Source organism: Myotis myotis, unplaced genomic scaffold (genome assembly GCF_014108235.1).
Source record: "Myotis myotis isolate mMyoMyo1 unplaced genomic scaffold, mMyoMyo1.p scaffold_m19_p_1, whole genome shotgun sequence".
In the NCBI taxonomy this organism is placed as follows: Eukaryota; Metazoa; Chordata; class Mammalia; order Chiroptera; family Vespertilionidae; genus Myotis; species Myotis myotis.
In genome coordinates, this window is record NW_023416313.1 from 8,637,172 (window position 1) to 8,651,328 (window position 14,157).

General features: G+C 44.6%; 1 protein-coding gene across 1 annotated transcript; it reads right to left on the reverse strand.

Moving 5' to 3' along the window:
• Positions 1–10,508: 10,508 nt before the first annotated feature.
• LOC118660527 (F-box only protein 31-like) lies at positions 10,509–11,963 on the reverse strand. The gene has a single exon (XM_036318072.1). It carries the CDS (start codon positions 11,961–11,963, stop codon positions 10,509–10,511), a length of 1,455 nt encoding a protein of 484 aa, XP_036173965.1.
• Between the last annotated feature and the right edge of the window lie 2,194 nt (positions 11,964–14,157).

Here is a 14,157-nt window from a genome sequence, read left to right on the forward strand (position 1 = left end):
AGAAAAAAAAGATTGTCAATGCCTTTATTTGCAAGACTAGAGGCCCGGCACACAAAATTTGTGCATGGCCTGGCCTGTGATCAGGGCCATCTTCCCTGGCTGCTGGCAGCTGGCCCCGCCCCACGCTGCCACCTAACCCCAGTTCCCTGCTCGCCATCGGGTGATCAGAGCTTGCCAGCCAGGGGAAGGGACTGAAAGGTTGGCTGGCAGTCCCCATTCAGGTGATCAGGGCCTAAGGGCTGGGGGCAGCTCCTGTATCCAGCATCTGCCCCCTGGTGGTCAGTGCATGTCATAGCAACCAGACATTCTGCCATTTGTTCAATTTGCATATTAGCCTTTTATTATATAGGACTAGAGGCCCAGTGCACAAAAATTTGTGCACTTGAGGGGGAGGGGGGTCCCTCAGCCCGGCCTGTGCCCTCTCGCAGTCTGGGACCTCTCAGGAGATAACGACCTGCTGGCTTAGCCCTGCTCCCGGGTGGCAGAGGGCAGGCCCAATCCCTAGGTGCAGCCCCTGGTCAGGCTCAGAGCAGGGCCGATTGGGGAGTTGGGGTGCCGCCCCCTGTCACACTCAAGGCAGGGTCAATGGGGAGGTTGCAGCGCCACCCCCTGTCACGCACAGAGCAGGGTCAATCAGGGGGTTGGGGAGCTCCCCCCTGTCACTCACAGAGCAGGGCCCATCAGGGGGTTGGGGAGCTCCCCCGTGTCACTCACAGAGTAGGGCCGATAGGGGAGTTGGGGCACTGCCTCCTGTCACACACAGAGCAGGGCAGATCAGGGGGTTGGGCACCACACCCTGTCACACTCAGGCCAGGGCCGATGGGGAGGTTATGGCTCTACCCCATCACACACAGAGCAGGGCCCATGGGGGGCATGGGGTTGGGGTGCCGCACCCTGTCACACACAGACCCGCAGGGCGATCAGGGTGTTTGGGCGCTGCCCCCTGTCACGCTGATCCCAGTGCCGGGAGGCATATTACCCTTTTACTATATAGAATAGAGGCCTGGTGCACAGGTGGGGGCCGGCTGGTTTGCCCTGAAGGGTGTCCTGGATCAAGGTGGGGGTCCCCACTGGGGTGCCTGGCCAACCTGGATGAGGGGATGATGGCTGTTTGCAGCTGGTCACACACCCTTCAGGGTGGGGGTCCCCACTGGGGTGCCTGGCCAGTCTGGGTGAGGGGCTGAGGGCTGTTTTCAGGCTGGCAGGTGACTGAAGCTCCCAACCGCTCCTTTTTTTCTTTTTGTTTTTTTATTCTGGGCCAGCTTTAGCTCTGAGGCTTGGCTCCAGCTCTTAGGCCTCCACTGCTGAAAGCAGGTATCTGGTTTGTTTGGGTTGAAACACTGTTTCAACTCCAGCTCTGAGATCCCGGCTGGCTGAAAGCAGGTTTCTGGGGTTTTGTTTAGCTTCTATATTTGTAACAATGTTTCAAACTGCAAGCTCAGAGGCCGGCAAGGCAGGCAGGGAACGTTGGAGTCCTCCGTCACTGAAGCAAGCAAGCCTCATGTTCGCTTCAAGCTGCCTGGCTGCCGGCCACCATCTTGGCTGGAAGTTCATTTGCATATCACCCTGATTAGCCAATGGGAAGGGTAGCGGATGTATGGCTAATTACCATGTTTCTCTTTTATTAGATAGGATGTGCAGAAATGTGAGAGTTCCGTGGAAAATTGTCTCCCACTGTAGATATCAACACTCAGGAGATGAACCAGTTCTATAGCTATAAGTGAACCATACAAAAGAGACCAAACAGCTGTGGTCTCTAGAAACTACACTGGGAGCATCACCTTCAGGTACCTGGAGCAGAAGGACTTTTACCTTAGAGAAGCCATGGCCTTGAATTATGGAAGACAGCAGCCAATGACCACAAGTCCACTCATTCATTACTTCTGAGCACTTTCCTTCCTCCATTTAAGTGTGTATTTAATGAAATAAGGGTCAAAACCCACCCAATCCCCTTAGGAGGGAATTCTGGGTCCTATGTGATTAGTGGCATCTTCATTTATTGCTTTAATTATGCTATTGTAACCATCCACAAGACCAAGCAAAGGGCCTGTGTCTATGAACAAATGGTTTTACTATGGAATTGCTAGAGATTTTTTTGTGTGAACATAACAGTATCAAGTCATTTTAATCCTAAGAGCAGTCATGAAATTATGACAACACATTTTGAAAGAATTTCCAAGCCCATTCAGTCAGTTACATGTCTCTGGGCTTGAGAAGAACTTGGGTTTTATTCATTTACTTATGCAACAGATACTGAACTGTGTCAGTCACTGTTAGAAGTGCTGAAGGTAGACCAGTAAAAAATACAAAACTCCTGCCCACCTGCATGGAGCTTACATCCTAATGGGAGAGGCAGAAACCAAACCAGTAAGTATACTGATGTAAAATACCAAGTAGTGGTAAGTGCAATGAAGCAGGACAGCAGGTTACAGAGCTGGAGAGGAGGGGTGCTGATTAAGCAAAGGTCTTGCTGAGACAAGACCTGAATAAATCAGGAATGCTTGCCCTGACAAATTTGAGAGAAGAATGTTCTAGCAGGAAGGAGTAACTAATGCAGTGAAGTTGGCTTGCTTGTCACTCTAGTGGAAGGAACAAAATAAAGGATGGGTGGAGATGGACATCTGCCTTTCTTTAAAAAGATATGCTTTATATCACATGGGCAATCTGAGTTATTTGGCCAATTCTCCAGCCTTGCCTTTCACATGGCACCACCCTGAATACCATAGGATCCAGCCCTAAAATAATTCTTGCAGACTTTAAAATGAGCCACCCTCAGATTTTCCTCCTGATGACACCTCTTCCTGCGTGTCTGCCTTCTCTTCCCTCATCATCCCATGTGTCCTTCAAGACTGAGCTTGGGCATCATAGCTCAAGGAAACTACCTAAACACCCAATCTGATTAGGGATCACACTTTGGTCTTTGCTTCTCTCTTACATGTTTCTATTCTCAAATGTAATTGCTGATGTATTGTGTATCACATTTGACAGTGAGTTCTTGGGGGGAGGGGGGACGGGATTTCAAATTTCATCTCTATGTTTCCAGTTCTTAACACAATATGTTCCTCATGGTAGGTGCCCAATAATAATTTGGGTAGAATAGATAAATGAATGCATGCATGAATATATTATATTTAAAGGCTTTCTCTGTTAGCAAGAAGCATTTGAATGCATTCCTCTGGACTGCTATGCAGCTGCTCTAATCATACTGAACACATTTCAGGCTGCTCAGAATATAATTAAATAAATTGTTTTAAATCTATAATGCATTAATCAACCACATTTCAAAAAGTTCACACTGTTACTAGCCTCTAACAATCTCAGTATCACTGGAAATCATCTTCTTGGCTCCCTTTTGCTCCTAAGAATTAAACCCACTACTGTTATTCCAGGAATTATTGTGTATTTCATGGCTTGAGAACCCCACTTAAGCGGGGTAAGCAGACCCTGAAAACCCAAAGAAAAATAACCATTTCTTGGGTAGAATCATTCTTGGGCTACTTTACAGAGAACTTAGGTCTTTGATGTCTGTGATCTCATTTGTATGTGGAATATATATTTTTTTAAAGCTGAAATCAGTAACAGAGAGTAGATGATGGTTACCAGAGGCTGGGGCATGAGGGAAAGGATTTTTAAAAAAGTAGAATGGGGGTCAGGATTTGGGGGAGGGGATCATGGGGAGTTATTTTTAATCCGTACAGAGTTTAAGTTTTATAAGAGGAAAAGAGGTCTGGAGATGAATGTGGTGATAGTCGCACAACAATGTGAATGCACTTTATGCCACTGAACTATACACTTAATATGGTTAGAATAGTATATTTTCTATTATATCTATCTTATCACAATAGAAAAAATGAAATTCAAAGTCCTTGGCCAGTATAGCTCACAGTAGTGTGTGTTACATGATTAAATAGAATAGCCCTAGTTAATGCTGCTCAAACAATGTGTAATGCTTGTTTTAATTTTGGTAAGTTGAGAAGCAGAACCGAGATAAGAATTTGAGTGAGACAGTTTATTTGGGATGTGCTGGGAATCCCAGTAGGGGACCAGGAAAATAACACAGGGAAGAAGGTGGTCGGCAAAGAGTGTGCAATTAAGCCAGCTACCCTAGTGGGTGACTAGAGCTTCATCCCAGGGGAGACTCTGGGAAATGACGCAGAACACATTGGCTACAAATACCCTGCTTGAGAGGGGAGGAAGCAGGGGTATTTATAGAGCTTCTCCTAATATTCATTGATTGAGGGTTGCTTGGGGTTGTTAATTTCTGGACATTTCACCATTGCCTCTCACTCTGACAATTGCACCTGAGAGAAGAAGGGTAAAGGTCCCAGGAACAGAAAGAAATGCAGGTACTGGCAGACAGGTAGATGGAGAAGGAAACAGACAGGGCACTGACAATGTCTACTGTAGTACTGGTGCTCATCAAATTTCTTCCCTTGTTCTAACCTTCCAGCTCAGAGCTCTCCTACTCAACAAGTGAGAATAAATGCCCACCCACTTCAGCCACATAAGGCAGTGAGCTCAGGACCCCGCACTCAGGTTATGAGAAGGCTGTGAGCAGTGATTAACCACAGAAGTAATGACTGAAAATAAAATCAATGGGACAAGATGGTATAGAGCACACACCTGGAGCTCAACTGGATGGGAGGAAAAAACAAAAAGGACTGAGGCCAGGCCTGGGTAAGAGATGCTTTCTTGGTCCAACTGGATCAGGGCTACCTGTAGTTCATTACAGAGGATTAGAATTGCTCAACTAATCCTTTTATTATCTTTATAAAATCCCAGAGTAAAGAACCTATCCAGGTATTGCTCTATTCAGCTATCAGCCTGGGAGGACCCTACATGATTTCTGCTAGGTCAAGAGTCTAGCACCCAGAAGATGTAAACCATGAAAGCATATTTTCCCCCTTACACACATGTGGATTTTTCTGGTGGGTACCCTGGCTGCACATCACAAAAGGTCTTCTGAACAACAAGGATGTTAAGTAAGTCAGGAAAAAAAAATCTAAATTGGCTTAAAACAAAAGGTGTTAAGAGGAACAGAAATTGTTCTACTGCACTATGGATGATTATGGAAGAGACAGGCTCAACCCATTGACCACTGTAATGAAAAATGCTGTTGAAAATATTAAGCCTGCTGAAGAAGGGGGAAAGCCTGAAAATGTTAATCTGTGATATTCTGATTATAGAAAGAAACTTATTATAAACATTCACTCCTGAAACTGATTGCATTGAAAGCATAAGAAATACTGGAGGTTAATCTCTGATAATCCTATGAGGAAGGAAGATGAGAGATGAATATAAACCACTATTACTTGTATAGACTGGAAAAGAAAGTGGAAGAGCAACCCAGCTTAAGTAAAGAACATGATAAACATCATCTTCCTTTTTACATCCAAGCAGTAGAATTTACTAGACCGAGAAGAGAACCTTTAATAACAGGAATGAAAGGATGTCCAAGCAGAATTACAAATGTCTAGCAAAAGAATAAGAGGATGAAAAGTTTGAGGATACCAGCAATAGGTCTGTGGTTGTGCACCACAGAGGAATCTAGACTGGACAGGGTAGAAAGGGAAGCATTAGAAACGGGGCAATGGCCATGTTGTAAAGGGAAGCTTGGGAGTTTAGTGGTCTTGATGTGGTGAAGAATCAGAAGATTTGTAAAGAAGGAAGTTAGCTAGAAGGAGGGAAATTTGGGTCATTGTGGGATACAGAAGTTTACATCTTATTGATGGTGGATTCTTGGCAATAACCATTACCAAGTGATGTAGGTGATTGAAGGGGAGTAAGAGTCATGGGTAGTCAGAGAAAAGGAGTTTCAAGGTCTGGCTCTTGGGTGGTTCAACTACATAGATGTTGCCCATGACAGTTGGAGGAATTGGGGTGGAGAGGAAAATAGCTCTGCAATTGCTAAAGTCTTCAGCGAAGAAGGGAAGAGGTCAAGAGTTAAGCAAATAAAAGCAATGAGAAGTAGTAACCGTGGGATGGATGAATGTCATTAGCCTCAAAGGAAGAGGGCTTTCATTATCATGCAGATCAAAGAGCAATGGGTTGGCAACAGCTAGGAGAACTTCCCCTAAGCCTGCATCTCCATGAGATGTGAAGTGTGAGAGAAAACTCAGCCTCCAGCCAAAGGGGAAGTAAGTATCTGCTCAGGTCCAGCTGCTATTTAGGTAAAACAGTGTCCCTAGTTGTGTCCTGCACAACAGTACCTCCGCCAGGTGTTAAAGAAGCTCAGCCAAATAATATCAAATAAAAGGTTCGCTGATCAGATAAGTTTGAAATATACTGCATGATATACCCTCTTGCAAAAGAATCATGTTACTAGCTAAAAAATTTCAGGAAATCCTGTGGAGTAGAAAAGTGTTTTATCCAAATGTTTTCATTTGTACTAATATTTGACCACTGAATCATTCCCTGGGGGCATTCCTAGATAGGTGTTTTATGCCATGGGGGAAGTTGAGTTAAGAAGGAAGAAAGAGGCTTCAGTGAAAAGGTAAAGAGATAAATATGTAAAGATAGAATATGGGATACAAAGTCAGCCTGCCTTGTTTTGATTTCCAGCTCAGGCATTTCCCAGCTCTGTTACTTGGGCAAACTACTTGCTCTGTATGCTTCAGTTTCCTTACCTATAGGAGAAGAAGATGGAGAAGGAGAAGACCTATATGGTAGGGTGATAGTAATGATCAAATTAATACAGGAATGCTTAGAGAAATGCCTGGTGACTGATGTGTACCCCCCTACCCCAAATGAGAACTGTTATTACTGCAGAGTTTATTTGCAAAGAAGGAGAGTTCCAAGTGACAAACCAGTTCCAAACAGTGGGAGATTCCAGAGGAGAGTAATTCCAAAAAAAAGGTAGGAAGGGTAACTCCCAAATGAACCTGAATTGGGTAGAAATGTGGATCCCAAGAGTACTTCCCCAGAAACATTACTAAAAATCCTACCCACCTGCACAGTTTAAGAGTTTATAGTTTCACTATTTCATGCCCACAGCTGTGTGAACTACATAAGACAAGATGAATGTGATGGGTTCACTCAGCGAGATAGACCACCGACTCAGAATTTAAACTTAAGATCCTTTATTAAGCTGGCCAGCGACTACAGTTACAGCACCCTGCCGAAGAGAGGCTGAACTGCAGTGCCTACTGCAGAAGTTACATTTTATTATTAAATTTTGTGGAGGCCCAGAGAAAAATGTGTCTTTCAAATTCTAGGCCCCCCAATATGGAGGAAACTCTCTTTATTTATACTTTTTCCAGTCCTTTGTCTCCCAAATTTAGAATGAGACTTCCAGGACTTCTGAGAAAGAAGGCCTGCGTGCTGGGAAGGGGCCATGAGACCATATCTCAAGGCCTGACCTGATGTCAGTACCTTCCTATCTATGTGTTTTAGTAACAGACAGCACAGCATGACCCGTCTAGCCAAAGCGCCAGATACGCAGCCCAGCACAATGAACACTTGTTAGTGTGTTTGCTATTTAAATTTTCTCTGGTGTGACTTTTTCATTTATTTCTTTTGCCCATTTACATGGTATATCAAGGTATTAAATTATTTTTCTCCAAATGTAAACAGCAGTCCTCCCCCACCTCCCTCTGTACCTTTTTCTCTTTGCCTGACTCAGAAAAACCCTGAGCTGGTTCCATTCATACCAGGCATGTCAATGACCTTCTCATTGGGAATATAAAGAGGTGTAATAAATTCATTTTTAATAAGAATAATGGGTAAGAAATACAGCGGCCTTCCTGATCAAAGCCCTTGCAACTATCTTATTCCCTTTTCACTCAATATCTTTTCAAAATTACTTACCCAATACTTTAGTCCTCTCTTTTTAGCTGACAATTTTGAATCAGGAATATTGTACCATGTCCACATCTCTGAAATCTAATAAGATAGAACATGCTTTTCCTGCTCTGTGAGCGTTCAGGAAAATGGGTGGAGGAGAATGCTCCAGGCCACCATCGGGGAGCCCTGGCTCTATCAAACATTGTCCCTGAAGGAGATGACAAGGACATTAGCTTACTATTCAGCATCCAGCCTGAGAAAGCATGGTGAGCCAGATAGGAGGAAAAAAGCAAATTCAAACCTTCACAAGATTCTTTGCTGGTGACTTACACCCATGCAGGGCCATACTATTTAAAAAACCTGGTCATCTTCCCATTGTTTTTTCACAACAATTCTGTCCCTATGGGCAGCTCTATGTTGATGAGGCAACACCTGGTTTTGGTATTTCTAAATATATGAAAATACCTGAAATTGAGTCATTTATACTTGAGAAATATTCCAGGAATGTTATCCTGTGTTAGTCATCTGCCCTTCCCTAAGGTCAGTATAGGAGCCCTTTTAAAATGGGAATGGGGGAAATGAGAAGAAAAGGAGAATGTGGGAGAGGACTAGGGGGTAGAGGAAGAGAAGGAAGGTGTGTAGGCCAATTCCTAGACTTGTAGAAATGATGTCCCCAATCCTCTCCTCTCCTTTCTACTACACTTGAAGCTAGACTAGCTCTTCCAAGCCTATGCCTTCTACCCAACGAGATTTTTTTTTTTAAATCAGGACACAGTCAATTTTTCTTTCTCATGGTTACCTTGGTTTTAGACCCTGGATCTTTCTCATGCCACACCACATTTGAGCACAAAGGATATAGGACCGCAGAGAGCTTCGCTCACTCTAAAATGTAAAGAAACAGCATTAATGCCAATATGTTTGTGTTGCCTTCTTACTTCCATTTTTCAAACAATTCTCTGTTTTGGAGATGAGGTAGCTGAAGGTCACCATGGTTAAAGTGACATGACCAAGATCTTCACCTGCCTTGTCTTTGAGGAAGACTCCATGCCAGCTCCTCTGACTCCTAGAGTCCTGTCACTCTGTGAATACGGGATGGAGAGATGGAAAGTGAACCACTCTGAGCCCCTCCCCTACTTCATGGAGAGTAGCTCAGCTATGAACTGTAATATCTACTGCAGTTCTGTAATATTGTATTGCCAATAGGGTTTCATGGCTGAAATAAAAGTTTGAAAATCAGGGCATTACCTTGGGAAATTTAAAGTCATGGTCAAGGGAAAGCAATTGTCATCACCATCAGAAACAGATTTATCTGAGCTCTTGTTCTTTCTTTTCAATTTTTTAAAAATATATTTTTATTAATTTCAGAAAAGAAAGGAGAAAGAGGTAGAAAGATCAATGGTGAACGATAATCGTTGATTGGCTGTCTCCTGCACACCCCCCACTGAGAATTGAACCCCACAACCCAGGCATGTGCTCTGACTGGCAATCAAACCATGACCTACTGGTTCATAAGTTGACACTCAACCACTGAGCCACGCCAGCTAGACTGAGCTCGTGTTCTTTTAAGAAACTGTAGAGATAAAAAGGCTTTAAGACATGGCCCTATAATTAAGGACCTGATAACTTAGTTCATAATAAGGAATTTAAAAATATCAATATGTGCACTAAAAATTGATATATTCCATAAGTGTGATGGCTACTCAAATAGTTTATTGGAAGAAAAGGTCCTTCTATAAGGGACAGGAAATATAGAAATTACGATTCAAAGATGGGTTCTCCAGGATTTCAAAACTGAAAATGGAGTATGATCCAGAGCTAAATGAAGACAATTGTTCACATGCAAAAACTACAGTGTGGATCCCTGACTGATGATCCTGCAATAGGAAAGTATTTTATTAATAGCCACCTTTATTGTGCTAAGTGTTGTATATGAATTGTCTTATTTGATTCTCACTTTAACTCAGTGATGTGGTATTATTATTCTCATTTTGAATGAAAGGAAACTGATGTTTAGAGAGTAAAGTGACAACTCCAGCACCAGAGATTATCAAATCTAAATAAATCTAAGGCATATGCGTGAATGCTGGTAGGTAAGCAAAGCATGGCTCTGGAGGAAATGATAAATGTTCAGAATGGCTGGGACACAGGATGGGTGAACTAAAGAAAAACAAGTGACTGGCTTCTTAGCATAACATTTTAAAGTTTTATGTATGCTATATTCTAGTGTATGGGCATACCACATTTTGTTTACCCATTCATCAGTTGATGAATATTTGGGTTGTTTCGGTTTGAGGCTCTTATAAATAATGCTGCTATGAATATTGTGTACAAGTTTTGTGTGAACATGTTTCCATTTCTTTTGGGTATGTACCTAGAAGTGGAACTTCCGGGCCATCTGGTGACTCTCGTTTTCCAATGTGGCCCCACTATGTTACATTTCCACCAGCAATGTACGAGGGGTCCAATTTTTAAACATTCTCATGAATGTCTTTTATTTTATTTTTATACAATTGATTTTTTAAAATATATTTTATTTACTTTTTACAGAGAGGAAGGGAGAGAGATAGAGAGTTAGAAACATCAATGAGAGAGAAACATCGATCAGCTGCCTCCTGCACACCCCCTACTGGGGATGTGCCCAAAACCAAGGTACATGCCCTTGACCAGAATCGAACCTGGGACCTTGCAGTCCGCAGGCCGATGCTCTATCCACTGAGCCAAACCGGTTAGGGCATGGACTGAATGTTCTTGAGCATCTCCAGGAAAGCCTGCGGGGATGGTGCCTCCACATTCTGGAAGGTGTTCTGTACTCTGCCGCACAGGAAGAAGTATTTCGCCTCCAGCCAGATGAACCCGAAGTGGTTCTCATCAAACAGGATGAAGACTCCAGGGAAGCGCCCGTGGTAGGCTAAGCCAGGTAAGGTAATAGTGTCCACGCCATAGAAACACATCCTGCAGGTTCCGGGGTAGTTCTGGTCACTGGAGCGCACGCCCACAGGCAGAACAAACGGGACAGGCTGCTCCTCCGAAGCTGCAGCCCCAGACTCCCCGGCGCTGGGCTGGGCAGGGCTCTGCCAGCCATGGCCCTCGCTTTCCTCAGTCCCGTCTTCTTGCTGCTGCTGCTGCTGCTCCCGGATCACCTGCTTGTCAATCTCCTGGACCACACGGGAGAGCTCTTTGAAGTTGCAGAAGATCTCGCCATCTGGCAGCTGGATGCGGCGCATGAGGTGGATCTCTAACGTCTTCTTGGAGATTCCCGTGATCTTGGTGACCCTGGCATACTTCCCATGGAAGCTGAGCATGGCAATCTTTAGGCCGAAGGAATCGTAGTAGTATTGGAAGAGGCCAGGCCTGATGAGGTCGTCCGGGTGGCTCGGCGGGAGATAGAGGCGGCGGTAGGTCAGCCAGTTATACTGCTGTCTGTCCTCCAGCACCAGCCCCCCTTCTTCCCTAAGCCACGTGGGTAAATCCGTTCCGTGGTCGGTGTTCTTGCACCGGGTGGTGAACCTGTCCTTCTGAATCTGCACGTGGCGCTTGTGGGGCCTGCTGTCTAGGCCCTCCATGCACTCCACCGCGGCTGATTTCCTCTCCGTCAGGCGAATTCTGAACGAGGGCTGGAAACGTATTGGGCCACCCACGTGGGTGTGAAGGGAAGGCCTGTATTTCCAACCAGTAATGCATAAGCCGTCCACCACGACATTCACTAGTGTTCTATAGTACTCATTATCTAGCTGCCACAATCCCAAAATGTTTCTGTATGGGAACAGCTTCGCATAGACTTCCCGATAAGACATACCGATCATCTCCAGGTTCTGCAAATTTTCACGAATGCCAAACTCCTCCTGGCAGCGCCGTCTCCAGATGCTGTCGATGTGCAGGATGTGGTGGAATTTGGTGCAGGTCTGGGCCAGGCTGGGCAGGTGGGTGCCGGGAACCCAGGTGAAGATCTCCACCAGCATCTCCACCGGCAGGTCCTGCAGCGAGCAGTGCGGGGCCGGCATGGGGCTCGCAATTCCTCCACTCCCCGCACAGCACCGCGCTGCCACATCCCCCTCGATGTGCTTTTTTGCTGGGGCCAGCTTGCTGTCGGCCGCTGCCATCTCAGCTGGGCGCTGGCGCTTCTGAGGACACCGACATCCCCGTGAAGAGCCCACGCTGCAGAGGCAAGCGCACTCCTCCATGCCTCCGCAGGTAACAGCCACCGCAGTGTGGGCCGCTGTGCCTCAGCCAGGCTTTAAGCTGGCTCCTCCCGCCCAAGAGTCCAGCCACGCCCCCAGGGCCTAGCCACGCCCCCTCAGAGAGGAGCCAATTGTAGGACTTTAAACCCATAACCCTTAACAGTTGCCTCCCTTTCCCAGTGCCCCCTCCCTTTCCTCCCGCCCTAGCCCCAGGCAGTCACTAATCTGATTTCTGTATGGTTATGCCACCAGGGATATGCCTATGGGCGGGGGCGGGGAGGGGGGGGGCGGGCATTTCACATAAATGCAGTCATAATATCTGGTCTTTTATGACTGGCTTCTTTCACTTAGCATAACATTTTAGAGTTTTATGTATGCTATATTCTAGTGTATGGGCATACCACATTTTGTTTACCCATTCATCCCTTGATGAATATTTGGGTTGTTTCCAGTTTGAGGCTCTTATGAATAACGCTGCTATGAACATTGTGTACAAGTTTTTTGTGTGAACATGTTTCCATTTCTTTTGGGTATGTACCTAGAAGTGGAACTTCTAGGTTATGTGAACTTGAAAAACATTGGGTTAGTTCCTATAATTCTGAGAACATACTTGATTTATATAAATATTTCATTTTACATATACATATATGTTAATAAAGTTTGTTTTGATTGGGAAAAAAAAAAAGGAAAAAAGAAAAATAAGAGGCAGGCCCTAGCTGGTTTAGCTCAGTGCATAGAGCATCGGCCTGCGAACTGAAAGGTCCCAGGTTCAATTCCGGTCAAGGGCACATGCCTGGGTTGTGGATCCCCAGTGGGGGAGGTAGCCAATCCATGATTCTCTCTCATCATGGATATTTCTCTCTTACTCTCTCTCTCTCTCCCTCCCTCCCTCTTCCTTCCTCTCTGAAATCAATAAAAATGTATTTAAAAAAAAATAAGAGGCAGAAAATAAAGAGGATTCACTCTTCAAAGCATAGCCCACCAGTATCAGCTGAACCAATAACCAAAGGGGTGTAGGCACATTCCTTATTCTTTCCTACTTCCTGTTTAGACAACGGATTGCTTGGGAACACATACACTGAGATAGGAAACGAAGTCACTGGCACCTGTTTCTTTAATGAGCCTCTATTTAAGAAGGTAAAATCCCAAGCTTTAAACTCCAAGGAAAAGGCCAGTAGATGAAGATTTTGGAATACGATGTCAGGTCATCCCATGTCTTCCAGAATTAGGTGACCATGGCTATAAGGTGACTCATAAGGTGACTCATAAGGAAAGTACTTAAGGATTTGGAAACTGACCCTGAACTGGGGAAGAGCTGATAAGACCAATAATAACCAGATTTAAGGAGCATGAGCTTTGTGACAGCACTTCCTGCCAGGTACTTTAATCACAACATCTCATTTTACCTTTACAACAAGTCTATGAGTAAATGCTAATGCCATCTCTATAAGGAAACAACTTTTAGAGAGATAAAGCAACTTTCTTATTTCTTCCATTTTCTTGGCTAGAAATAGTTGAGGTTGGATTTGTACCCAAGCTCATCTGAAGCCAAAACCCATTCTCATAAACCCTTTACAGAATAAAGATTGAAGGACAAAAGAACACATCTGAAGAGTGGTACAGCAGCTGACTTCATCAGAGCAGCTCTTTGGTTTAAGGGTCTTAGAGATGGAATATAGTCCTTTGGTGGCTGAGTGATTTGGAAGACCTAGTGTCGAACGGACTAGAGCAGTGATCAGCATTTATCAATGGCCTGAACTAGGAGCCAGATCAAAGAGTCTGCAAAGCTAGACTTCAGTGCAGCCTAGAGATGACTTACAGAGTAAGTTAGTCAAGATAGACTGGTTTTGCTATAGTAACAACCCCCAAATCTGAGTGTGTTAATACCACAAAGCTGTATGTCTCACTGAAGCAAATTTAGCTACTGAGCCAGGTATCTATCCAGGGGCAACCATTCTCCATGGGATGACCTCAAACTCCAGGCTGCTAGAGATGCCACCATGCTGTGCAGCCTTGTTGGTTGATTCATCAGGGAAGAGCACAACTAGATAATTATATAATTTTATTTTTCCACCCAGACATGACATCTTTCACTTGACCCACTCTTCATTTGGCCAGAACTAATTACATGGCCTCACTTACCTGCATGGCTGCTGATGGATGCAATACTCCATGCACCATAGGAAGGGAATTGAGA